The sequence below is a fragment of the Thunnus albacares genome, chromosome 19, assembly GCF_914725855.1.
Source record: "Thunnus albacares chromosome 19, fThuAlb1.1, whole genome shotgun sequence".
NCBI lineage: Eukaryota > Metazoa > Chordata > Actinopteri > Scombriformes > Scombridae > Thunnus > Thunnus albacares.
In genome coordinates, this window is record NC_058124.1 from 894,389 (window position 1) to 920,053 (window position 25,665).

Genomic DNA, 25,665 nt, shown 5'->3' on the forward strand with positions numbered 1-25,665 from the left:
TATTGAGCCAGTTTACATCACTGACTGAATATTGGCATGTAGATGTGTTCAGGCCTGGACTGTTATCAAACGTGAAGGCAGATCCAACCATGTACACTAAAACTTATAGCAATTTCCTATGTAATGGCGAAACATCAAAACTCAACGCCACGCACAGTCACCCGCTTCAACGATAGCTAAATCTTTCTGATAACTTTTGAACACAAACTAGTTTAGATGACACACTGATTTTGAAGTCATATGATGAATTCTGTAGGAGGAGTTTGTTAAAATACAAGGTATGTGAAATCACCAAAATTGAGCACTAAATTCAAAATGGCCAAATTGCTGTTGGGTTTAAGCTATGGGTCCAAGAGAATTTTTTTTGTGCACCCTGGCATGATACATGTGTGTACCGATTTTCATACATGTAGGTTTAACTTGGCGCGGGGGCTGCTTCGTTGAAATATTGTAGGGGGCGCTGTTGAGCCATTCTGCCACACCCATACCCACCACCTATATGATATTACAGACTTTAAACCTGCCATGCGTGTGCAAAGTTTTCAAGCATGTCTACCCCCTTAAAAACAGCTTCGTACTTTGTGGTGAAGAATGTGTCGCCATGGCAACGGCGTTTGATTATGGGTCATGAGCTGCACAATGTAGCATCACCAAGGTCTTACATCTTAGCTGAGTCAATTTCAGATGCATCAGCCAAATTTACTAGGAATAATTAGACAAAGTATGATGCATATCGACAGTGGGTGGCACTATGACTGTCACGAAATATGGGCCTGTACATGTCTTCAGAACAGGACTCTTAACAAGCATATGAAATTTGGAAAACAGCAGACCATGTGGAGTCAAGTTATAAGGCTTTGAAATTTCATGGCAAGACATCAAAATTTGCTGTGTCGTCATGGCAACACCTTTCCACAGAGAGCCACCAACTTCTGAATATACAATTTCTAAGGTCCTGAGGCTATTCTGAGTAAATTTGGGGCGGAACCAATCACTGTGCTACCCACAGGTTATCAAAGTGTACAACATGTAACTTCCTGTTGCCAGTAGGTGGTGCTATGATTCGTATCGAGTTTTGACACATGGATCTATTCAGGGTGGGACTCTTATCAAGCACAAAAGGTTTGAGTCTCATAGGATCATGTATTCCGGAGTTATGGCCGTTTCAATTTTTATGACGAAGGATTGAAATTCACCACCCAGCCACGCCCCCCTGGGAATGTTGAAAACTCACCATTTTGATAACTTTTCATCTCCAAGGTCTGTAGATGATACTGACTGAATTTGAAGTTGCTGAGGTTGCTAACTTCCTGTTAGACTTAGGGTGGCTCCAGGAGGCTTTTTGGTGCATCTGGACATGATACATGTGCCTACCACATTTCGTTCATCTACATCAAATTTAAAGGTGGGGGCTTTGACTTTTAAAGTTTCTAGGGGGTGCCCTTGAGCCATTTTGACACACCCATGTACAAGACCCATAAAATATAAAATTTTTCACTACTTCGGACGCATGTGCAAAGTTTCATAAGATTTCGAGCATATTTAGGCCCTCAAAAATGCAATTCTTAAAAAATAATAATTCCTTCAAATACAATAGGGCCTGAGCACCGAATTAAGTAATGACAAAATTAATTAAAAGGTTTGAGATTGTGGATTTAAAATGACCAAGTGTTACCAATTAATTTATTTTTAAAGTGCTTTGTAGTGTGTTCCAGGTGGATGATGCAAAGAAGCCAAAAGCAGTTCTTCCAAGCTGTGTATGAACATGAGGGACATGGAGCGTAAGCCAGTCATTAGTCCTAGTGTAATATGGTCCAGTGGACCAAACTAGCATGGAAGTAATGTAAGAAGGCAGCTTTCCAATAACGGCCTTGTAAATAAACAAATGCATGTGCAAATCCCACCTCTCAGAAAAAGAGAGGACCACCACAGTACAGAATGCAATGATGAATGTAATAAGCATTACCAGTAAGGAACATGAGTGCAGAATGGTAGGCAGCATCAAGGGGCTTTAAAGTCGCAGCCGAAGCACGCCTGTACAAGATGTCACCATAGCCTAAAACTGTTAGAAAAAAGTTGCCTCAGCAAGGGTTTTTCTACAATGTAATAACAGGAAGCAGGACTTCTAAATCAGCAAAACAGTACTGGGGAGATTCTACAGCAGACCGTACAGTATCTGCAGTGCAATACAAAATACTATCATCAACATTAAGATGAATATTACATCCAGTTACAGCAGAAACAATATAATTTCTCTATATAAGTCAAGGAATCTCTGTCTGTCTGTATATATGTCTTTGTTTTTGTCCTTCGCATATTTAGAGATCCGTTCATCCAATCTACTTCACACTTGGTGGGTGTATTGTTGGGGACAAAAGGGAGCGCAATTTTGATGGATCTGAAAATGAATTTGGAATTAAAAGCAAATAATAATAAGCTTTAGCCTTCCTTATTGCACCTGAAAGTAAGCCAGTGACCAGACTCACCAGTATGCCTGGCAAGAGCCCAGGCTTTTTGTCTCTCTTTCAGCAAGGACGAGATTTCAGCTGAGAACCAGGGACTTGACCTATTCTGCACCCTTTGTTTTTTAAAGGGTGCATGCTTATCTACCACAGAGTTAAAAGCCTTACAAAAGTGGTCAAGCGCTAAGTCAACATCAGGGATTTTAACAGTATCATGAATGTCACTTTCATAAAGATAAGACAGGAAGACTTGCTGAACAAAATATTCAAAATTCCAAGTACTCCCAATTGAGTAATTTTGTTATTTCTATTTGTTAAAATTAAGTCAATTAAAGTCGACTTAGAGAAGTCATTTAAGTTTGGCCTGGTAGGATAAGTAATTAGCTGTGAGAGATTAATTTCACAGATTTATTTTAGATAATCAGAGGCAGAGCTCAGCCAGTTTCAATTAAAATCACCTAAAATGATCATCTCTGAATTTATGTATGGAGCTAAAAGACCAGCTACATCATCAATAGCTGAGGAGGAAGCAGAAGGTGTGTACACTGCAACCATAGTAATTGAATTATTATGTGCAATATTTACTTTCAGAGCCAAAAACTCAAAATATTAGTTAACTGTGACTGCATTAAGAACAGTGCAGGTAAAAGAAGCTCTTGCATAAATGGCCACACCACCTCCCCTTGAGTTTCTGTCCTTTCTAAAAAAAAGATTATAATCATCCAAAGCAACCTCAGATTCACTCACAGAATATTTGAACCATGTTTCAGATAAAATGATAACATCTGGATTGGTTCGAGTTACCAGGATTTTCAACTGGTCCAATTTTTCATGTTGAATAATGCTCTGCAAATTTAAGTGAATGAAGCCTAAACCTTTTCTATTCTTAAAGCCTAAAGGACAAAGAAAAGGGTGTGAAGCAGAATCAGACACTGGGGTATTTGTAGATGGCGGAGGTGACACTGCGGGAACAGCAGGGATTGAAGAAGTGGTTTTAACTATGATGAGATTGTGTCTGTGAGTAGATTTTGGTTTTGCACATTGCCTTTCAGTAATCCTAACAGGAATGAATGAATTAGTGAGGGAAACAAAACCAGCACCAGCAGGACCCGCATTGTCTGGAGCAGGACTATGAAATACACAGCCAGGATGCTGAGCAGGGTCTTGCTGGGGAAACCATCAGTTAAGACTGAAAGCAATAAAGTTAATAAAATTGCAAATCAATTGTCCTGTTCCTTTCTGTTAGGACGCAGCCCATCATATTTGAACAGGTCCCAGTGCAGACTAAAATGACGACATTCAGAGCTCTTGGTCATAGTGGGAGTGGGACCAGACAGGACACACCACCTCCTCAGGCTTTCAACTGTGGAGACTAGAGAGTCAGGTTAGTAGTACAGTTTAATGGATTGCCTGGACATGACGTCATTTGTGCCGGTGTGTGCTATCACTGTGTAGACAGAGGGATGGATGTCAAGAAAAGCTGGGATTAGCTCAATAAAATCAGTTGTCTTGCCTCCTGTGGGACAGTATGTGATAGCACCAGGAAGCTTTACGAATTTGATGATAGTCTCCAAATATTAAAATCTCAGGTTGCCCAGTCTCAGCGTTGCCTTTGTAAGTTGAAAGCTTTGATCTGAGATTATGGCCGATCGTTTACAAGCTGGTTGAGTGCAGGTGAGCAGAGTGATTGATTACTTGATCTGACACTTGCATGGGCGGAGGCACTGGGATAGTAACAGGTGGCGGTGATGAAGGAGAGGAGGTCACTGGAGCTGACACCTAGTGGAGCAGTTCGTCAGGCTCCGACTGCAGGAGTGACAAACAGGGATGTTTGAACCCAGGGGCCCAGTGAAGGGGACCCATAAATAAAACCCCACGGTCCACTCCACAAGCAGGAGGTGTAATAGGGGAGAGGACAGGCCCCGGCAGAAGCTCAGCCAGAGGTTAGAGAGTGGGATTTCATCACTGGTACCGAGCGGGTAATGGGGGAGAGAGAGCCATCTGTGACCCTTAACTACAGACGCCCAGGAGGGGGGACAAGGTGAAGTCAACATGGGTAGCCACTGGGCCATTGGCTACCTGCAGACTCGAGACTTGTTAGCTCCGACCAGGCCCACTGCAGATGTATCAGCTCTGGTAGGTTTTTAGCCTGAGTTGGCTTTCTCTGGGGATAACGTCCGTGTAAAATTTGCTGTCCAAGACTCTGTTGGAAAGTCTATTAATGATACGAGCCCCAAAACAGGGCCCACTGCTGGTGTAATTTCACTCCCTCACAGATGTATGGTTTTACTCAGCCAGCACCCAGTTAAAAAAGATAGTTAAAAGCAACCAAGATCTAAGTATAACGTAAAAATGTGGCTTAAGCGGCAGCGATTCTGACAGGCAACCACAACTCCAACACATGTGCCTTATGGATGACTTTGGCAGATATATGATGGTGGGAGAAATAGAATATCTGATCAGTAAAGATTTGTTAAAATCCAAAATCCAGTTTCTTAGTGCAACAGGCCATGCTCTAGTTTCCACATAATGAGGAAACTAGTGAGCCATGCCGAGCAGATATTCATGATGCCAAATGACCTGACAAGTCATGTAACATTTTGGATTCGATACCATACTATAGATGGAAAAACACGAGTAAGGTTAGACTGTTTACTTGCAGTAACATTACCAAGACAACTCCTCTGAGGTCACCTGTTAGTGGCCTGATAATCAGACTGAATTGCCATTTCATTTCACTTTCAAATCGCTGACCAAATCACATGTGATTCAAAAGAGGCAGTAGAGTCCTTGAAAACTGGCTAAGCACATTGTCTTTAAATAAATTGCAATGGTAATGTATGTGTTAGTTTTAATTTGTTTGAACTTGATTTTTTTTTTTTTTTTTTGGCACTTTTTAAGTGCCCTGATGCTTCCCTGGATCCTAAATATTCCATCTGGCTGAACTACAGGGAACTCAGGGATGGTCCAGTCCTCAGACACCAAGGATGTTTTCAAACCTGCCTTTTTCCGTCCGGTTGCACCAGACTCTGGTTGTTTTTTTTCTCCTAGGTACGATCCATTTGGGTGGATCTGAACACAGCAGTCCTATTTGAGTTTAGACCAAAGCAACCACAAAGAGACCCTTTAGAGTAAGTGATCTCAGTCTGGTCACAAACTAATTCTAAAGCAGTTAATTTGTGGTGGGAACATGACCTGACCTCGATCTGACCCGACTACAGGACGATCTCTAAACTGGCTACAGGATTCATTTAGCTCCAGTGTGCTTTGCATGCTGGGATGCGAATCAAAGAAATCAACACTTGCTAGCAGCTAGCCAGAGAATGAATCCAACCTGAGGTCCAACCTGGACTAGAAACTAACTATGTAGTGAACGTTCTCATGTGGCTTTTAGTGATGCATTTTGGTTTGCTTTAAATTCTTTTGTGTTAAAAGAAACTGAACCAAGAAGCAAATGCTAGTTTACCAACTCGTCCACTGTTTCAGACCAGAGCAAATCAACTATAGGTTTGAAAACGACCTTAGGCTCCACCTGCATGTAGATATGCCCAGGTGCCCATGACCCAAACTCGTAGCTGGGGTCCAAATAGCACCACTCCCTCATGGTTAGTGTGAGAATGGCAGAAAATCAGGAAAAGAACCATTCTACATTACCAAGGATTACACATGTAAATAACTGCTGTCAATGAAAGTGACCCCTTCAGCGTGTGGACAAATATCAAAATAGTTGATTTTATTTATAATGTATTAAAGTTATAAACACATCAGGCAGTGGTTTTACACATCACCATACAGACATGGGAATCAATCAATCTTGTGGATAATCTCCCAAAGCTAAATACAGTACAGTGATAATCATTTCTCTAGCCACCCACCTGCCGTCTCGTTGCAGAAACAAATAAAAACTATCAGACAATCATTGGTTTTTCAACAAACCTAAGCTGACCAAACCATGGTTTGGATGTCATGTAATTACAACTTGCCCTGTATCAAGGTTTCGGTGTGATCATCAATAAAATGTCAGACTCAGCGATGTTTGAATCTCCTTTGCAGCTTGGCAAACTTGTTAGAACTAAAAGTTCACAACAGTTAAATTACTTCAAAATAGCCTTACACATTATAGCTTCACCCTTCATATTGACAATTTCCTTCTACACATTTAGAAACCATGTTCATTCACCCACACCATGGTGTGGTGGAAATGTAGATTCTTTAACCCTTTGAAAGCAGAGGGGGGTTGTAGAATTAACATAGCTTTTCCTTCAACCATCAGATTGAAAATCCAACTGGGCTTTTCGGAAACATTAAAAGACATTTTAAAAAAATAGACCTTCTAAGACCAGCTCAAACAGAAGATCAACTATAAAGTCCTCAGTATGTTTCAAACTAAGTGCTTGTCAGATCATCTTAACTTTCCAGAACAGACAATCTGTCAATGAGGATCACTGTATGCAGTGATTGGCCAGGTGTGCAGAGCTGTGAAATGGTTTGAACCTCATCATAGACCTACTTCTGTCATGTTTCATTAGAACAGCTGAGTGAAAAACCTTGAATGCATTTTAGGACAGACTGAAAGTGTGCACTGTTATCCCCATTTGAACAATTCATCTCGTTGGGACACTTGGAACAGCTACAAGCATTTAGAAATGGTTGGACAAGACAAACTAGTTAGTTTGCAGCAGACCGAGGCCATCATACTGTGAGAATCATCCTTCTGGTTTGATTTAGTGTTGTGTGCCATCATCACACTGCTTTCAAGGCCATGTTCATAAACTTATATAAGGACAGCAGTGCTGGTAATTCAAGAAAAACTCCACCCTTGATCCTGTCACACTGTTATACATCTTGTTACTTCTCCTGTATGAAACATTATCAGGGTTATTGTGTCATAGTATAACTTACTGTTTTGGTGTTATGTACTTTAAGCTCTGTGGAAATACTGTTCTTGTGATGCTACAGAAGGCGTTGCCTTGATCCAGGACATGTCATTTGTGTCACTGTAGCAGCTCATGAAATTCATTATAGAGGGAATGTATGAAACAAACTCACCTGATGGTAGACAACCATCTTAGCAAACATGGTGCAGGATTTCATCTTTACTCACCAACCAGAGTTCAGTGCTGCCAGATGATATATTAAAGCAATACTATAGGTGGTAATCTTCTTTAAATAGCTTTCAGCACTCTAGTCAGAGAGTGAAAAAGACATCCTGTGCCATATTTGATTTTATGTGGCTTGTACTGATTTGACATGAGACCTTTCTTGGCTTGACTAAATCATGTTTTTGGTTAATTTGTACCTGCCTGATGTCATTTTTTCCACCTACTGGGTTTCTTATAATCTGGTATGTGAGCATTTTCAATATTCTTCCTGTGATAAATGCTTTGAGTTGCTCACGGACTGAAATATCCAAGTTCCAGCAGATAGCAAAGTACGACTGTGATACAGTTTGATGATCCTGGATCAGGACCACTATATTGGGGTGGGGATGGTGATGTTTCTTCTTGTTCTGCAATGCTTTCTCTCTGTATCATTGCTGAAGTCTTTCATCTTTAATGGTAACCATCAGGACTCTATCGTCATATAATGACTGTTCAGCACTGAATATGGCCTTTGTATACCACCTAAAACCTTGAAGAAGCTTTTAGTTTTCCTTTGCACGCAACTCTGCTTCTGATTAATTTTATAGATTTAAACAGTAACATGATCTGAAGAGTTGGATCAAATTCAACTTCAGATTCTTTTTATGCCAAACACTGAAAAAAAGAATGCAGTGTGTAAAATCTTGGTTCATCTTTTTTTAACATTTAGCAGTGTTTTTCTCCCAAGTTCCACACATGATCACTCTGCTGCTGTTTGGCCTCCAGTGCATTATCACTGACATTGAAACATGACGCTTCCTGTTGACGATTCTAATTCTTTCCTGCTACCATCATTTACAGCTGCTGAAAATGTCTGGATGTGATGTTAACTCTACATTTGGCCAGTTATTCACAGGAGTAAAAAACACACCAAACAAAATGGGCCCATAAAGCAAGGCACATTGCCAATAGCTGTTTTTAAACAGTATTTAGGGGTGGAATTTTCCTTTCATAAAAGTTTGAACCCTTTGTGAAGTCCGTGTGGCTGTTGAACTAGATGATCCTGAATGAGCACCCGATTTTAGAAACTTCCTGACAAACAGGCCTGGTTCAACACTCCTTGATCTCCTAGCTCCACTGATGTGCAGCCCCATCTGCGCTGCTCTAATTCCTTCATGAACCTTTTCGATAATATTCTTTGGTCTGAGAGGGTGTTCCTCTGTGTAAGGCTCTCTCCCCTCTTCAACACCATTCACATTGTACAGTCTGGATCGTTTCTCAGCTCCAGCTGACGTCGTACTTGATTGAGCCCTCTGGTGGAGCCAAGAACACTCTTCGACCCCGGTACAAGAAACTGACTACTCCCCTGTAACCTGTACGAGGGACTCCAGATTTCAAGTCATCCATCACCCCAAGATTTCGAGCAAAGACTTTAAAACTGTCCCGGCTGGAGTACTGCACCCGGTACGGACCGGCTCCTCTTAAACTCCCCCCCTGTTGTAGGTCCTCAATCTTCACCAGTGGGGCGCTGTAAACCTCTTTGATAAACCTTTCATCATACTTCTCTTTTAGCAGATAAGATAAATCCTGTTTGGTAAAAGGCACAAATTCAGTGTTTAGCTTAATATAGCGAAGGTACTGGTCAAAGAATTGACCTAAACTGACGCCTTTTCGGCCAAAGGTAATAGTCCGGGAGATTTCAGGCCGGATGCAGGAGCGGTCCTTGCGCTGTTCTGGTTGACGCATCCAGTCGTCCCAGAACGCAGAGGGCCATTTGGGTTCCAGTTCATCCCACATCTCCTTCAGCAGCATCCAGCCCAGACCAGGGAAGAAGTCTGTCCTGTAGAGCAGTTCAGCTTTGGATGGATCCACCAAGGCATCTCTGCCGTTATCGTTCCAGGCCGAAACACACCACAAGGTTGGGTCAGAGCGCAGGATTGGGTACAGGGCTCGAAAATACTCAAAGAAGTCTGGTGCCACCTAAACAAGGAAGAGGGAGAGAGTATAAAAAGAGCAGAAGAATTGGTGAGAGGTAATTTCACAATAGTCAGTCCAATAATGGCAGCTATCTCAGAACTTTTTCACACAAAACCAAAACTCCCTGCGTAGCTGGACACCATTATGGGTAAGGCTTGAATTATGCTTCTCTTGGCTGCACTTCTCTACCTTATTGGGGGGGATTTTGATTATTGCTCTTCAATTATGCTGGGAAAACATATTTTAAAAGATCAAAGTCTTGGCTATTAAACCTTGTAATGGGCCAACCTCCAAGTGATTTTATTTTTTCTTTAATAGTATTTTTTGTAGCTGAAGATTTGGATTTTGTCAACTCCGTCAGGCACACAAAAAGTCATAGTATCACAATATAAAACATGAATGAAATGTTTAATGATTTTTGTTGTATTTAATACAAGATTCTTTAATTAGCTGTATAATCAAAAAGTTTGATATCTTTTTATTCAAGACATAAATACCATTATAATGTTTCCCTCTTAAAATTTCTGTTGATAATGTAATTTGTCTTTGTGATAAACTACATATATCATTTATAAAACAAAGAACACACATAAGCTGTACCATAGAAACTTTTTATTGACATAAATTCATTTTATAAATCATTATGAATATAAACAAAAAAAATCTGTAAATTTGTGAATGATTTCTCTTAAGCACCTTTTCTTATGTCTTTTCCTGGCCCTCTCTCCTGCAAGGGACTGTCTGCTAACACCTGGTTCATCAAGGCCCTCATCTAATGGACTACCTGGTGGTGTGTCTGCTATCTGCAGAGTGTCTCCTTCTTGTTTTATTATCCCCTCTGCAAGCCTTTTTCTCCATTTTTCTCTTTCCCTTTGTAGTTCTTCTGTCTTTTTGTCAGACTGATTATTTATCTTCTCCCTTCTCTTTCTCTGATACTCTCTACTTTCTGGCCCTCTTCACCACCAAAGACAGGCTTTGTTTAGCCATTTGTACATGAAACATTTTTGAGTAAATAGCCTTCTCAGTCATTGATATGCATCAAATAAAAAATAGTAATGGTATTTAAATAACTTAATGGAAAATAAAGTAGTAATTTCAAACACATTATTCAATTATTAAAGAGAATCGAGTTATGTCACCTCTGTCAGCATAGATCATCAGATGAAATATCTGACAGAGCTGAGGAGTTGACAAAAATGTTATATTTTTTCAATTCACAGCACAGCCGTACTGAGTAGCCATTTTATTTTTCAAAGTTGCTGAGAGTTCTCTTAATGCCAATGAAAATACACATTTTTAACCCATAATTCTTATTTAGTTTTGTTTTAGAAGGGCAACGGAGTTGACCTACTATGGTTGAGAAACACCTGATAGCAACATTATTTAATTAATTTATCAAAAAATTAGACAGCTTACCAGTGCTTGAGCAGCTTTCGCGCCTTTTTTGAAACCAGAAAGTGAGACAGGGGTCCTTAAAATATAACTAACCCTTTTTATGCCTGATTAAATTATGTTTTTGTAGAAATCTGAGTTGACAAAAATCTGGGACACGATTTTAAACGGCATTTTCATTAAAAATATATTTTAAAACAAAGATAATTATATTAGTAAATTTTTACACCTATGTTATCAGTAGGTATTGTTAGTTTTAGATTTTGAATGCTTAAAAACATGAAGACACGTTTGGTCCTGCAGCTTGTTGAATGAGCCACCAAACAAACATTCACCAGGGGAAAAGTGCACCACTAACCTCAGTTAGCTGCTAGATAGCTGATTAGCTGCTCAGCTGCAGCAAATTAAACAGTGTGTAAACATACCCGCAGATGTCACTACGGAACTGTTAGATGCTGGATTGGTTGTTGTTCTTCAAAATCCCTGTTAGCAACATGCTGTCTGTCCGTGACTTGTACTTACAGCATTTTGTTTACTTGGTCTCCAATGAGACATTAAATTTTACAGTTAATTCAAATGCGTGCCGAACTGTGGGGGGTGATCCGTACAGATCACAGACCAACTACGTTCCGTTACACTACTATGAAAAACAGTATTTCACTGTCTGGTTTAAGTTTCAAGTCTGTTTCACCACCAAGTCTGTGGGTTTTGTTGTACCTGTAGCCACACCCAAGAGTGATGTCACACAGTCCTGGAGTACACCTGTACATCACTGCAGCAAAGTTAGAAAGTAAAACCACTGGAGATCAGTGAAAACAAGATTTTCAGGGAGTGTCAAGTTATTCTTTAAGTAGCTCTTGGATGTTGACTAAATTTTGAGTCAAGTCAATTTTATTTATATAGCCCAAAATTACAAATTTGCATCAAAGAACTTTACAGTCTGTGCAACATACAGCATCCTATATCTGTATAGACCTTTCTTGCGGTAAAAAACCTACAAAACTAACCTTTTAAAATAAAGTTTTAAGGGCTGACCATTTAATCACAATATCAGTGCTTTAAGTCTGGAGGACTCTGCATGCCATCCCCCCTCTCTCACCTTTCATTTCCTGTCAGCTCTCTGTTGCTCCTATCTAATAAAGGCAAAAATGTCCCAAAAATACAAAGAGATAAAAATTTGTTCATTTGAACAATACTTGGCTGCAAAATGTAAGCCTTATGTTTCCACCGATGGGTAGCAGGGTATAAGAGGTTAAATGAACTTTAACTCAGCAAAACCAAACTAGGGGAACTAGTCCCTCAGTTGTCAGTGATAAAAAAGAGGAAATCAGTGGAGAACAGTTACATGTCAGCAAACCCAGATCTCCCCCTCTCACTGGTAACATAATTGAGGACTTACAGGGCACAGTTTCTCCCTCAAGCTGCTGAAGTCAAAGTTACTCTGAATTTCCTTCAACTTTTTTCCTGCTGCTGTGGCACTTTTTAAGCAGCCAAACATTTTGTTATCCTTTTCTAACAGCTGGGAGGAGGGGTTTCACAGATTCACCAACAGGTTTTTTGTGCCATCACAGATAGTCCAATAATCAGTTCAATGTGCCGGTCTCAACATGCAACTGAGGTTACAGCTGTCCATTCACGATATCTTTCCCAAGTATTGGTCACAGTTTCTGCTGTGATCAATACATGCATCATCCTGTATGATGTACTAAAATATGATGTACATACTATACAATGGCTTTGACTGGAAACCAATCTAGAGATGGGTACTGCAGAGTGCAAAGTTATCATAAACTCTGAATAAGCTGTGGCTGCACATTTTGAGAAAACAGTTTTTAGTTCAGTGATGAATACTTGAGACAAATGGTGAACCAGTGGGAGCAACTCATCATCATTAACCCAGATTTGAATGTAAACCACATATAATTACACTTTTACCATCAAAAGGCTATCTAACCTCTTCAAACCTTCCAGACCTACCAGTGGGATCATAATTACAAACACATGCTGTGTATACAAGTGCTGTTAAAACCTACAGTTTCACTTTGTTGTTTCTATTCTGCTGGAGCTACAAAAGTTATCGAATATGGCTGAATTCTGTGGAAATGTGCACTAATTAATGCACATGACATCTATAACATTTCCATTTGTTGGAATGGTGCAGCCATAACAACCATTGCATCTTTTTAGAATGTTTCACTCAATGTAGAGCATCACACAGCTGCAATGAACAGTGTGGTGGAACAAAGACAGTGAATAAACAATATATATGGATAGTGTCAGTATGTGGACGCAACTCTAAACTAACCCCAACCCTACTTGAAGGGGAACTTAAGAGCAAAGCTGAATTTACTCTTGAGAGTTGGTTTGACAAAGAGCTGTTGGCTGGTGAGTGGCATTTGGCCAGTCTTAGCTATTTCGCTAGATTTGCCTTTCATGTCTGTGTGTTCAGTACAGAGCTGGAGTCAGGATGTGGTTAGCCTAGCTTAGCATACTGGACTAAGCTAAAATACTGAAGACGGGAAGCAGGGGGGAACAGCTAGCCTAGCTCTGTCCAAAGTTCAAAAATACACCTACCAATTTTGAGTAGCTGACAACGAAGCCTAACTTTACTTTTAACCTTAGCAAATGAAGAGAAATGTTGTCCCCTCATCCTAAATCAATACTACAGCCCTTCCTTGTTTTAATGAATGAAGTGGTACACAAGCTGAAGCAGCTGCATTGTCTGTGTTTGACCAATCAGCAACAGTCAACCCTTCAGACCCGAAGTTCCTATACTTTTAGAAAGTACTACACACCCAGCAGGGACTTTTAGGGGGTAAAACAATCTCCCTGGAACTTATTTGGACCTTGGTTCCTCTGGTGGAAAGACAGGTGGAGGAAGTGAGTTCTTCAAAAGGTTCTTAGTCCCTGGTGGAAGTTTCTGCGGTGGAAACATGGCTTAAGCTAATGTGAACTAGCAGCACTAACGTGAATGGGAGGTGTGGCTTTGGGTTTCAGGTTGCAGAATCATTGCCAATATCATCAGTAGCTCTCTCTGCCAAAGACTCATTCCCAGGATGTGATGAGGTGAGTGATCCTCTCCTGCAACTAGCAGTGTTTATCAACACCACACTAAAAGTCTATCTCACCTGGACTTGCATTACTGATTTGTCTTAAATTTGCCACTTTAAGTGAACTGACAACATACTCAAAACCTGGTTAGAATTAGTATTAAATAGGACAATAAATATATCTTTCATCATGATGTGCAAATTACAGTGTACATGAAATAAACCCAAGTTGTTGTACTACTACTTGTTACTACTACCTGTACTACATGTTACCTAAGTAGTAACTCAGCTCATCAAAATTACTTGGTTGTGGATGGCCATACCAAAGTAAATAGATACAATGCCTGCACATCCCAACATAGAAACCCACAGTAAAACAAGAACTAGCTATCTGAACATCCTGACCAACTGGTCTGATGGTGTTTTGCCATTTGCAGGACTTAACGACCTGTAACCTGGAGCTTCCTATGGCATGAACCCTTGAGAACCTGTAGGGCAAAACTGGTCAGTTCTGCTTCACTTTTCTGTTGTATTTTGAAGATGAGAGGATTGGATGTACACTGAAAAGGCAACACACTTCAGACGTTATTTGTCCGAAATATGCTCTTCATCGTTCTCCTCGCTGATGTACACAGAATGGCGAAATGGTGGTTACTGCTATGTTGTTGTGTTTGTTGTAGTCGAGCCCCGCGAGTACCCCCCTTCCCTCCCCTCCGGGTTCCAATGTTTCCTATGCATCTCCACTGTCTAACTACCCAATAAAGCAAAATGACACAATAAGCCAGCTCTCAGGGATGATAATGCCTACTGTAATGCGTGGATGTTATGAGAATTAAGCAGAGGAGAGCACTCACCTCCAGGTCATCCTCCACTATGACCACAGTGGACTGGGAGAACGTGTTGAACACTTGGTTGAGTGCCCAGCGGTAATGTCGGGCAATTTTGTAGTAGCCCTGGAATTTCCTGTGCTCTGGCCGGACTCTGATGTCCGACAAGTCTGGTTGGCTTATGTGTGTCACTTGATGGCCATAGGAGTCAATCACACGAGCTGTCTCAGCGTGCCCACAGTCCTGGCTGACTATGATTGGATAGAGTTCCGGAGAAGGACGGTACTGTATAAGTTTGTCAAGGCTCCGTTTTACCGTCACTCTGTCACAGGCAATAACTAGAATAGGAATGACGACTTCTGGGTTTGCAACAGAAGTCACCAATTTATTGTTGTCAACAATTTCCTTCTTTATTTCATTGACCTGGTGCTGTTCTAATTTAATGTCGGGAGCTACTGTAGGAACAGGCTTTTGTTCTGTCTGTTTTTCTTCAGTTTGGTCCCTGTCATGCACATTGTCTTTTAGAGGAAGTGGAGGCTTCGGTGGCTGGTGGACAGCCTCTACTTTGACTTCTTTTGTATCTTCTGTTTCTCTTTTCCCAACATCTTTCTGCCGAGCCCACACTGCCCTGTGACTTTCAATCTGCTTCAGCAGCTTTTTCTGGGTCTCAAGCTGAATTTCAACCTCCTCTGCCAGCCGGATCACCTCCCCAGCCAGGTTGACCGGGCTCCCTTTCCCTCTGCCCACGCCCCACTCCTCCTTTCCTCCTGGTTCAGCTCCACCGCCTTCCCCAAGGCGGCCTATTGGAGGCCGACCCCAAAGATAAAGTAGAAGCAAAGCATTCCAGGCGACAAACAGGAAAGCACCGCATAGTATAAGAGAACCTTTCTTTCGAACCATGGCCCAATGACACTAGGAAGGGATGGGGTTGTGGAAAAGGGAACAAGTGATGGAACCAGAGTGAGAATTCTACAGACCAAGGTTGCAATCTCAGATGGACAGGAAGTTGATATCCGATCACATTATTTAGAATTCTAGAGTCATCCTGCCTTTTGGTCAGGAGGGTGTCAGGAGGAAGAGGACTGGCCAATTTAAAATCAATTCACATGATCTTGCTGTGGAATGCATCAACTCCATGAAATCCCATAGAGATGGGGCAATGAGCTGAGAGAGGACTCGCAGAAGTTCAGCAAGGGGTCGCAGAAGTGCAGATGAAAGAGAAAAAAAAAGGGGGGGAAAGAGGGGTCACTTTGGGTTGAGGGAATGTGACTCCTTGGATGTTATCCTTCAGCCATCATCCTGAAAACAGAGCAGGAAAAACAAATAAATCAGCAGAATGAATGCAGCTCATCTGGACATTAAAATGATTAAGCAGAAACAAAAGCCCTTTTCAGACATGTGCTGTACAAACCTTAACTACAAATGTGAATAAAAGCAGTCACATTTCTAGTAAAAGCACCAACAAGATTATGACCTTCTGACATATGATGTGTATGTTTACAGCATACAATTTGTTCAACAGAGACAAGGAAGTGCCGCTTTAGATACTGTGCCATTTTCACAGAGATGCTTTTGAAGCAACAGATGTGCCTTTGAAGACACTTTAGTAAAAGTGGCAGGATGATAATCTAGACTAGTTGACTCAAATTTGAAAAAAAATAGGCAAAAAGTACACATTCAGACAAAGAAACAAATGGGAATCTGAATGCTGAACTCTGCAATCATTTATTTCAACATATAAAGATCAACATTTTCATTTCCGATGAGGGCAGTTTGGCAAAAATGTTGATCTATATGAGTTGAAATAAATTACTTAAATGTTTCTGGACCAGTTGATTGACAAGAAATAAATCAACTAGAATTTTGATGATCCATTAACTGTTAACAATACTTAACAAGCAAAATTGTAAAATAACACAAACATTCTCTGGTTCCAGTTTCTCAGACGACAGGTTTTACAGCTTCTCTCATATTTATATCATAAAAAGCTGAATATCTTTGTGTTTTGGTCTGCTGGTTGAGAAAAATGAGACATATGAAGATGTCAACTTGCGCTCTGGGAAACTGTAATGGTTGTTTTTCACAATTTTATAGATGAAATGATTAATCATCTACACAGAAAAACAGCTGAAAGATTAACTGGTGATGAAAAATAATTAACATTTACAGTCCTAAATTCTGATCACAAAATTAGATGATTGCTCTCGCTTCTCTTTTGTAAGTAATATTTATTTTAACTGTATTTTGTAATGTGTGCTTTCCTTCCCATGGATTGAAGATGTAAAGTAGCTAGCATGTAGATCTGGCCTTTCCACTAGGCCCTGGTTCGCAACATGAGAAGTGTTTTAATGCGTTAATCGTTCATTACAGTTCAATGTTTGTTGGGGTGTGTGATATGACAATATTAGATCATGAACGATTAAAATGTCTCCACAATCTGCCTTTACAGAGAGATCGTTAGTATTGTGCTACAGTGACCGCTGTGTTAGTTCAGTATTGTGACGGAGCACAGTCTGCTAGCAGGAGGCTAACAAGCACCGACATGACAAGCACCTAGTACCACGTCTCCGATCTGTTGAAGAAAATGACCTCTGGTGACAAGGATCTCAGGTAAGAACGAGCTCATATCAGAGCAAACTATCTGTACTGTTCACATCAGGAGCCCAAACTGTTTGTTTTTGACAGTAAATGCTGAGCATCATCGCGTCTCCAGCTCACCAATTAGCTCACAGATTTGATGCTTGGTAACTTGTTTGTGATACAGCAGTTTCAATGTCCTGCTAGGAGGCTCACCTGCTGCACATCATATTAAACTGACAGCTGGGCTGCAGGTAAATGCCATTTAGTGGTCAGCTCACCTGCTAACTGGTAGAACTAAGCTAGTGCGATGTTAGCGCTTTTTTTTTTTTTTTTTTTTAAAAAGGTGGACATCATGCTGGTTATCCGAAGCGACACACTAATGCTTCTACACAACAACTGTTTGCTTTTCAGCTGTGAAATTAGTTAAGTTGTACTGTTTGGTTTCCCACTGCAATATCCATTATAAACAAGGCCAAATAGACTGTCCATACTTTTTAATGCAGCTTTGCACACAGTGTATAGGATCCTTACTAAAAGTGTATGTGCGCACAAAAGCCAAAAATGGCACGCGGTAAAAAAATAATCGAATTTATAAAACTGTGTGTATGCACGAATGCACGTATATTTCCCTTTATAAATCACCTGGAAATATGCACACGTGGATCAGCCTAATATCACGCCCTCTACACGCCCGCATTCAACCATAAATGGTCGATGCAAAAGTATTCATGAATATTGATGTTCATGTGTTTCTTTCGCCGCACCAATCAGTCTGTCTTGAGGCACCTGACCAATCAGAGTGAAGAGTCAGCGTTGCTCATCACCTGCACTCTGGCAGTTGTAGGTGAAGGAAAGCGACAGCCATGAACAGACTTTTACAGGTTTTATTTCTCCTGTTTTTGGACTTCCTGAAGTTATGTGTGTAATCCAAAACAGCCAAATACAATGTCAATAAACATTCCTGTGGATCATACAGTCAAACATCTCTGCAGCAGGCCAGTTCCCAGTTCATCAGTTTTAAGTAGTTTTTACACCACACACTAAATATCTACAATACAATAAACACCGTATTCATTGATATTTACTCCAAAATCTAGCATACAGGTGTTTCTCTAATTTACACAGTGCATTATGATGGTGAAGATGTGGTAGTGAGGTGACTGGAGAAGACAAAGCGTGTGTGTGGCAGCCACCGCGGTGTCTCCAGTGACGGTCGTGTTCACTACAGTGATTTTACACACAAACTACTTGGAAACTAAAATCATACGTGGTGATATATGCACAGTATTATTTTTAAGTTACATTTGTGGAAGTCAAGTTATTTTATGTCATCTTGGATTTCTATAACTGATGATGATGATTTCATCGATAAGTTGAGGTGATTGAGGAGGAAAGGATCAGTATATTTACACTTTCCTGCAGCTGCTGTGCTGCTCCACAACTGACCCTCTCCTCTGCGCTCCGAGTGAGGCAGATTTGAGTCGGCTTATATCTTTTCAAATTAAAAAGGTGTTTATGGAATAGTCATGGCTCACTACAAGCGCAAATACAGATATCACTGCTGGTTTGAATGTTTATGATAATGTGGATCTATAATTAACATTTGATATTAAGTGAAATAAAATGCGTGAGAGGAATCATTATACATTCTGGCTTCAATTCACAACCTCACCATCTGCGTCGCCAGTTTCCCGTTTTCTAAATGTTCGTACACGTGGGTCAGAGTTTGCGTACAGATGCGCGCGTTCTCCAGTCGAGTTTGTTTTTATAGATCACAACTGTTGGGAACTGTGGGAAGTGGCGTACACTTCTTTCAGGCCCCATTTTGTGCGTATACAACAGTTATAAATGAGACCCCTGCTCTTATTTATTTATTGAATTGTTTGTGTTTTGTAATTTTATGCATCTTTCATGGGTGTAGGTTTTTATGGTATTTGTGAGCCTCTAACCTAAGACAAATTTCTATCATGTGATAGACAAAGTTTTTTTTGGAATCTGGAATACTGTTCAGTAACTTGCAAAATAGTCTTAAAAACCAACATGAAAAAGAATCGTGATAATTGTGGAATGTGATCTTGTCTGAAAAAAAATCATGATATTTTTGCCATGTCTAGTTTGTGTTTCACTATTATGTTGAAGGCCTTCAGTCCCGCTGTGATAAGGCATGTGTATGTGATGTCATCAGATCATCGGCTTAATCAATTGTGCATTAATAGGAGCTCAAAGCAACAAGTGACTAGGCACTGTCAAGTTGAGGTAAGAAGGGTAAAAGTGGTCTGTGGGAGATGATATACAGTACATCCTCCTGCCTACAGACTTGCTTCTTCAACATCCCCTTTAAAGTTTTCCACTGCCAAACATCTTCCACCCCTTATAAGGAGTGACAGCACTGGAGGCAAGTATCTCTGCCCTCTACCTCTGTATGAGAGTACTGCCATAATAAATACATGTAACAGGGTTCAACATTGATGTCTTTTTTTCACTTGCCTACTTGGGCAAGTGGGTCAGAAATCTACTTGCCCAAAGTCAATTTTTACTTGCTCCTATGCGAATTGTTCTATTAGCAGTTACCAAATAACAACAAAGACTAATTGTCATGTGAAATCTTTAAGTAAATGAAACAGAACGAGGACAAAGTATCATAGATGTCTTGCATATTGAAAATGGCATGACCCATCCCCTATATTTCACTCAACACGAAATTCTTTTAATCAGTCCAGTTTCTTTCAAATAATGGAAAAGACTCCCTAACCTGATGGCAGATACATTTTTAGACTAATTTCTTCCACTCCAGGCTTCCTGATTTCCCTCTTAAATGTTTTTCGTTCTTGAGAATATTTATGGCAGTGGAAAATAACATGCTCCACTGATTTCTCTATTTGACGGTGCTCACATAATACTGAGGGACGTTTGCTTCACGCCTTACACAGCGTTTTCCTGGCCCAGAAATCAGGCAGAGGTAGTACCTCACTTTTAAAAACCATCTGTGCATGCGTGTGCATACCTTCTTCTGGCATCACATGGAGGTTATGTAGCCTAATTGAAATTGTGCTCCTTGAAATGTTTAAGCAGAGAGAAATTGCCTAAACAATTAAACATAACCTCCAAGTGATGTAGCCTACCACTAGTGCTGCATTTAGGCTTACTGGTTTATATTGTTACAACAAACAGGGATGATGTTGAAATGATCACCAAAAAGATGTTCAGCTAATTTGAAAAGATGATGCTGATGTAAGCCTTGCTCTTGTAACTGAAAAAGCCTTACCATAGCCAAAACAACATCTGTTGGGTCTGGAGGTAATAAAACTGTTGTTCTCACTATATGTTTGAGATGACATTAAATGGTATGATGAATAACATAGGACAGACATGGGTAAATATATACATAGCTGCTGAAACAGTGGAAGGGTGCAAACATGAACCTATAGGTCTAAATAGTTGACAATATAATGGCACTATAGCAGGCTGTCTGCCAGTGGAGTTGACCCCCACCTGGCTCAGGGGTTTTTTTGTTAAATGTATTTTAAAGATGTTTTCTAAATTAAAATGTGTTATACAAGTAGCGTAGCGTCCTTTAAGGAATAGCTGGAGCGATCCACCTACCATCCGATAGCAGGCAGAGAGCGGGAGAGTTTCTGCCGAAAACAAGCAGCAAGACCGAGGGAGCCATGAGAGCAGCTACTCGCTAACAGCTAACGTTACATGTGTTTACAGCAGAGAGCAGGAGGAAGGTTCATGGAGCAGACACTTTCAGTTTATAATTATAGCGTCCTTCTTCCAACTAATTATTGATAACATGCTTAGTATTTTACAAATTAGTTTTTTTATTTGATGAGCGTGGGCGCTGATATGTGAAAATGAACTAAATGGATTTTATTTCTATAAAAAAAACAAACAAACAAACAACATTTTTTGTGATCTTGTCCCGTTATAACATTGCAATATTTATCCTTTTTTTTTTTTAACATAAAAAAATTCAATGCCGCCCCTATAATGAAGATATTTTAAGACATGAATTACAAAAAATATATTTGAAGACATTTGAAGGATCTGTTTTTGATGGAGGTGGCTGCCTTGAAATTCTCAATGCAGGAACAACCCTGTCACACTACTAGCCTACTCAATTCTTGATTGGCCAACGGTGCGTGCCAATATTCTTGCATGCGTGCAAGCGGAGGGGACTACGCTGTGTGCCAGAGAACCAGAACATAATTTATGATACGACAACGACCGGAAATTTCAAAAAAAAAAAATTTAACCACTTGCCAATTGGGCAAGTGAGTTTCTAGATTTACCAGCCTGATGTGGCATTTTACTTGCCCCAAGCAATCAGGCAAGTCTTATTGTTGAACCATCAAACTAAAAGATAAATAAATAAAACCAACACCATGGAGGAGATAACTTGACTAAATGTATATGTATATATTCTATTAATGGTCCTTTTAGGTTTAAGCAGGATCAACATGGAACCCATCACTTTATCACATAGATGGAAGCAGCACTGTTAGATGCCACATCAGTAGAGGAGATAAACGCTCACTAACCCCAACAATCGCTTTATCTGAGAAGTCCAGAGGGGCTGACAGGACGTCCTGCTCTACTCCATGTGATCTTCAGCCTTTTACTGAACAACTGATATGAACAAACATATCAAAGTTCATGGGAGCCTTCCTGCTACACACTTAACCTCCTCATACATTCTTACTGACAATTCCCGTAAGAGAACTGAGCTCTTTTTTTTTTTCTTAAAACACCACAGAAGTTGCGATTGCTTTTCACTCGTATGGTGAACTAAGTGCATAAGTCAAGCATTACCCAGCCCCACACATGATATGACGGCATACTGGTCCCTCTGAAACCAAACCTTCATCTGAAAAGTAACTTAAAAAGTCAATATATGTAGTGGAGTAGAAAGTACAATATTTCCCTCTGAAATGAAGTACCTTAAAATTGTACAGTACAGTACTCGAGTAAATGTACTTAGTTCCTTTCCACCACAGCGTTTATATTAAGTATCAGCACATCTCGATGACATCTGATTTAACCCTGGTACCTAGCGTACATGCTGACTGGTTTCTACTGAGCCATGAAAATCAAAGGGGAAATCTCGACTTTAGTGTCATTTCACATTCAAGTCCCAGTTAAGCTGCAGAACAGGATGTGTTGGATGGGACTATTCTGTTGTAGAGGTACCACACACACACACACACACACACACACACACACACACACAGCTGAATCACTGTATTGGGGAAGAGGCAGAAATCTCAGAGCTAAATATCTGAAAATCAAAATGACCCTTTCAATTAGTCTGCTGTACAGTCAAAGTCCAATTTCCCATGAACAAACAAGCTCCTGTACAAACAATGAAATGCTTACACTGAGCTCTCCAGTCAAATAAAACTACTACTGAGTGTCAACTGTGCGAATGTGATAGTAAAGGTAATCTGATGGAAGAAGGGAGTGAGTGGAGGATAAAGAAGGTCACATTAACTCCTCCACAGGAGCTCCTCAGCATTAGAAAAGCCTAAACCAATTAGTGCTGATAAATATAGGCACACAATAATCTTGTAAGGATGGAGATGTTTGACTAGAAGGAACAAACATTCTGATCAGTAATGGATCTCTGGTTGTGGTCTACTGCTCCAGGAGAAGAGAAACTCAGTTCTGTAACATGCGAGACCTGTTTATCTCATTATTACCATCACCCCCCCCCCCTCAAACACACACCATCAGATGTTTGAAAAGGGCTTAAAGTACAGAGACTGGTCACATGTTTGAGGAGTGACAAAGGGTTATGGTTAGGGGGTCTGTTCAGGTTGTAGATCCACATCTACAGCAACTTGAGCAAACAACAGGATCGCCACTGGCAGCAGTTTATACTTCTTTAAGGATATTCAAAATGAAAATGAAAATCTTTAAGAAACTGGTTTCAAAGAAAAGTACAAGGTTTTCAGTAATATTTGTATCTGACATTTCAAAAATAAAATCACATTTTACAGGCCTTGGTCCCCCTGCAGAATATTAGCAACTGACCTTAAAATCTTCCTTTAAGTCTGGCTTTCTGTATGCTCCTTACACCAAACTTCATGTTGCAAACAGAAGTTATAAAAAAAAAGTTAATATCCTGAAAAACAACATTGTTTCCCCACTTTTATTCTTAGAAAAAAAGGACTAATATCAAATCATGTCAACGCAAGTTTTTTGCATTTTGATATGGTTACACCATCCTGACATATCTGACTTGAACATCAAAAACTCTTTTGAATGAATCAGGCAGCTAACTATTATTTCCATCACAATTTTCCAAAAGCCCAAGTTGAAATATTTCAATGTATTGTTTGGTCCAACTGACAAAGATATTCAGTTTATTATCATAGAAGAACCTGAAAATGATTCACATTTGAGGACCTGAAACCAGATCATTTTTAGCATTTTTGCTTGAAAAATTAATTACATTTTAAAAATGATTAATCTATTATCAAAATTGTTCCCAAATACTTTACTGTTGATTGATGCATTGACTAATTGTTTCAGCTCCAGACTCAGACAAGAAAAAAAGGAATGTCATGTCAATTCAACAAAAAGGGGAACATGAACATTTTATAGCAGTCATCTGATCTAAAGTGTCGTCTTCACATTGAAAACACACACATACAGCAACAATAGATCAATTAAACTAGTAGAAAAGTAAAAACATGGGGGAAAGGAAATGAGTCAGACACAGAGCACTTTGAATCCCTGAAGTGAGCGGAGACATGTCAGGAACATGAGAAACTAGGTCGTCTAAAGAGATTAAATCTAGAGCTAAGGAACAGTGTGGAAGGAAAAGTGTAAAACTAACCATACCTGACCTCGGGGTAGCCTACAGATCTGTCATGCCTCCCTTTCGATACTGCAGCAAGTTAAGCTTTGCAGACAAGAGGAGGCTGCCTGTGAGTAGGGAGGGAACTGTTGCTCTTCACACAAACTGTACCAGCTAAAGCTATTCTTCTTTAACCCCCTCCTCCCTCCGACAGACAACGTGGAGCTGACTGGTAGGACAGAGGAGCCTGCGGCACCAGTGTACCATCCAGCTAATGCTTCACATGACTACACAGGGGAAGGCAACTAGGACTTTCGGTTGGCTAACACTGAATACTATCTTCTTTCCACTGATTCAAATGTCCACGTTGCCAATAGCAGGTCAGCAGCGATGCAGCTGTGCAGTCTGCTGATATGAACCCCAGCTGTTGGGCTTCACATACTTCTTTCAAGCTAATAAGCTCGCTGGCTAAGTTAGCACACAGGACATGGTGCAGGTTAAATGCAGCAGGGATGCAGCCAGTGTTCGGCCATGTCTGTCTTTATTTCTAAGCGTCACGGATATAAAGAATATCCAAACAGCAAGCTAACCCGTTGTGCTGACATGCCGTTAGCATGCTTGCTAACGCCGAGCAGCAGCAGTGGATGTTTTCTCATTCAGAAGCGCTCTGACGAGGACATGATGGAGCAGCTGGAGTCACTCACCTCTCACATGCCGTTCAGGGCGAGTCGGTTCCTCTTGAAACGGAACGAGGCTCACATTAAGCTGAAGCACGGAGCGGCCACTTGGCTAGCTAGCTAACGTTAGCTAGAGTTGTGTTTCCCTTAGTGTCACACTCCCAGCACATCCCAGTGTTTATGCACAGCGGCTCCGGTGCTGCCTGCACCTCCACCTCTGCGTCCCATTCTTACCCCGGCTCTGCTTTTTTTTTACCCCGCTGGAGCAGCGGGCTGCTAAGTGATTTGTGTATGCACGGTGCCACTGTGCAGCAGTAGCCGTGTCCTCCGCCGTGGCTCCTTCTCACAGCTGGCTCCACAGGATGCCGCTACAGTCCTCTGATGTATGATGACCATCACACCAGAGTGCACTTCCGGATTATCGATTCGTTTAGAACCGATTTAAGCCGAGCCAAGCCGAATCCGACTATTTCTATAATCATACTAACAGATATCTGATAAGGGATAGCCAGTAATTCATTTGGAACTACTTAACCTCACACTGCTGTACATCTCTCTGGTGATTTAATAATAACAATAATAAATAATATGACAATTAATTTGTACCGCACTTTTCTTTCATAGTGAAACTCAAGGTGCTATAGTATTAATAACATAGAACACACAACATAAAGGAAATAATAAGAATGAAAGTTAAGATGAAAAAGCCCTCCTGATTGGAAAGGTTTTTAGGCCTTTTTAAAGGAGACGAGGGTCTGTGTTTTATGTCATATCTATAGTCTAGGAACCTGTGAGAGAGACAAAAATGTCCATA

The 25,665-nt window shown here is 40.5% G+C and overlaps 1 protein-coding gene across 2 annotated transcripts; it reads right to left on the reverse strand.

Annotated features, from left to right (window-relative positions):
- Window positions 1-6,170: 6,170 nt before the first annotated feature.
- mgat1b (alpha-1,3-mannosyl-glycoprotein 2-beta-N-acetylglucosaminyltransferase b) lies at window positions 6,171-25,381 on the reverse strand. 2 transcript variants are annotated; one of them, XM_044335778.1, is made up of 3 exons: window positions 24,879-25,381; window positions 14,817-16,088; window positions 6,171-9,523 (listed from the first exon to the last, which is right to left on the reverse strand). In XM_044335778.1, exons 2-3 carry the CDS (start codon window positions 15,687-15,689, stop codon window positions 8,822-8,824), a joined length of 1,575 nt encoding a protein of 524 aa, XP_044191713.1. In that variant the 5' UTR covers window positions 15,690-16,088; window positions 24,879-25,381; the 3' UTR covers window positions 6,171-8,821. The 2 variants fall into 2 exon arrangements, with proteins under 2 accessions (XP_044191713.1, XP_044191714.1); XM_044335779.1 differs by lacking the exon at window positions 24,879-25,381 and adding an exon at window positions 24,219-24,705.
- Window positions 25,382-25,665: the final 284 nt, after the last annotated feature.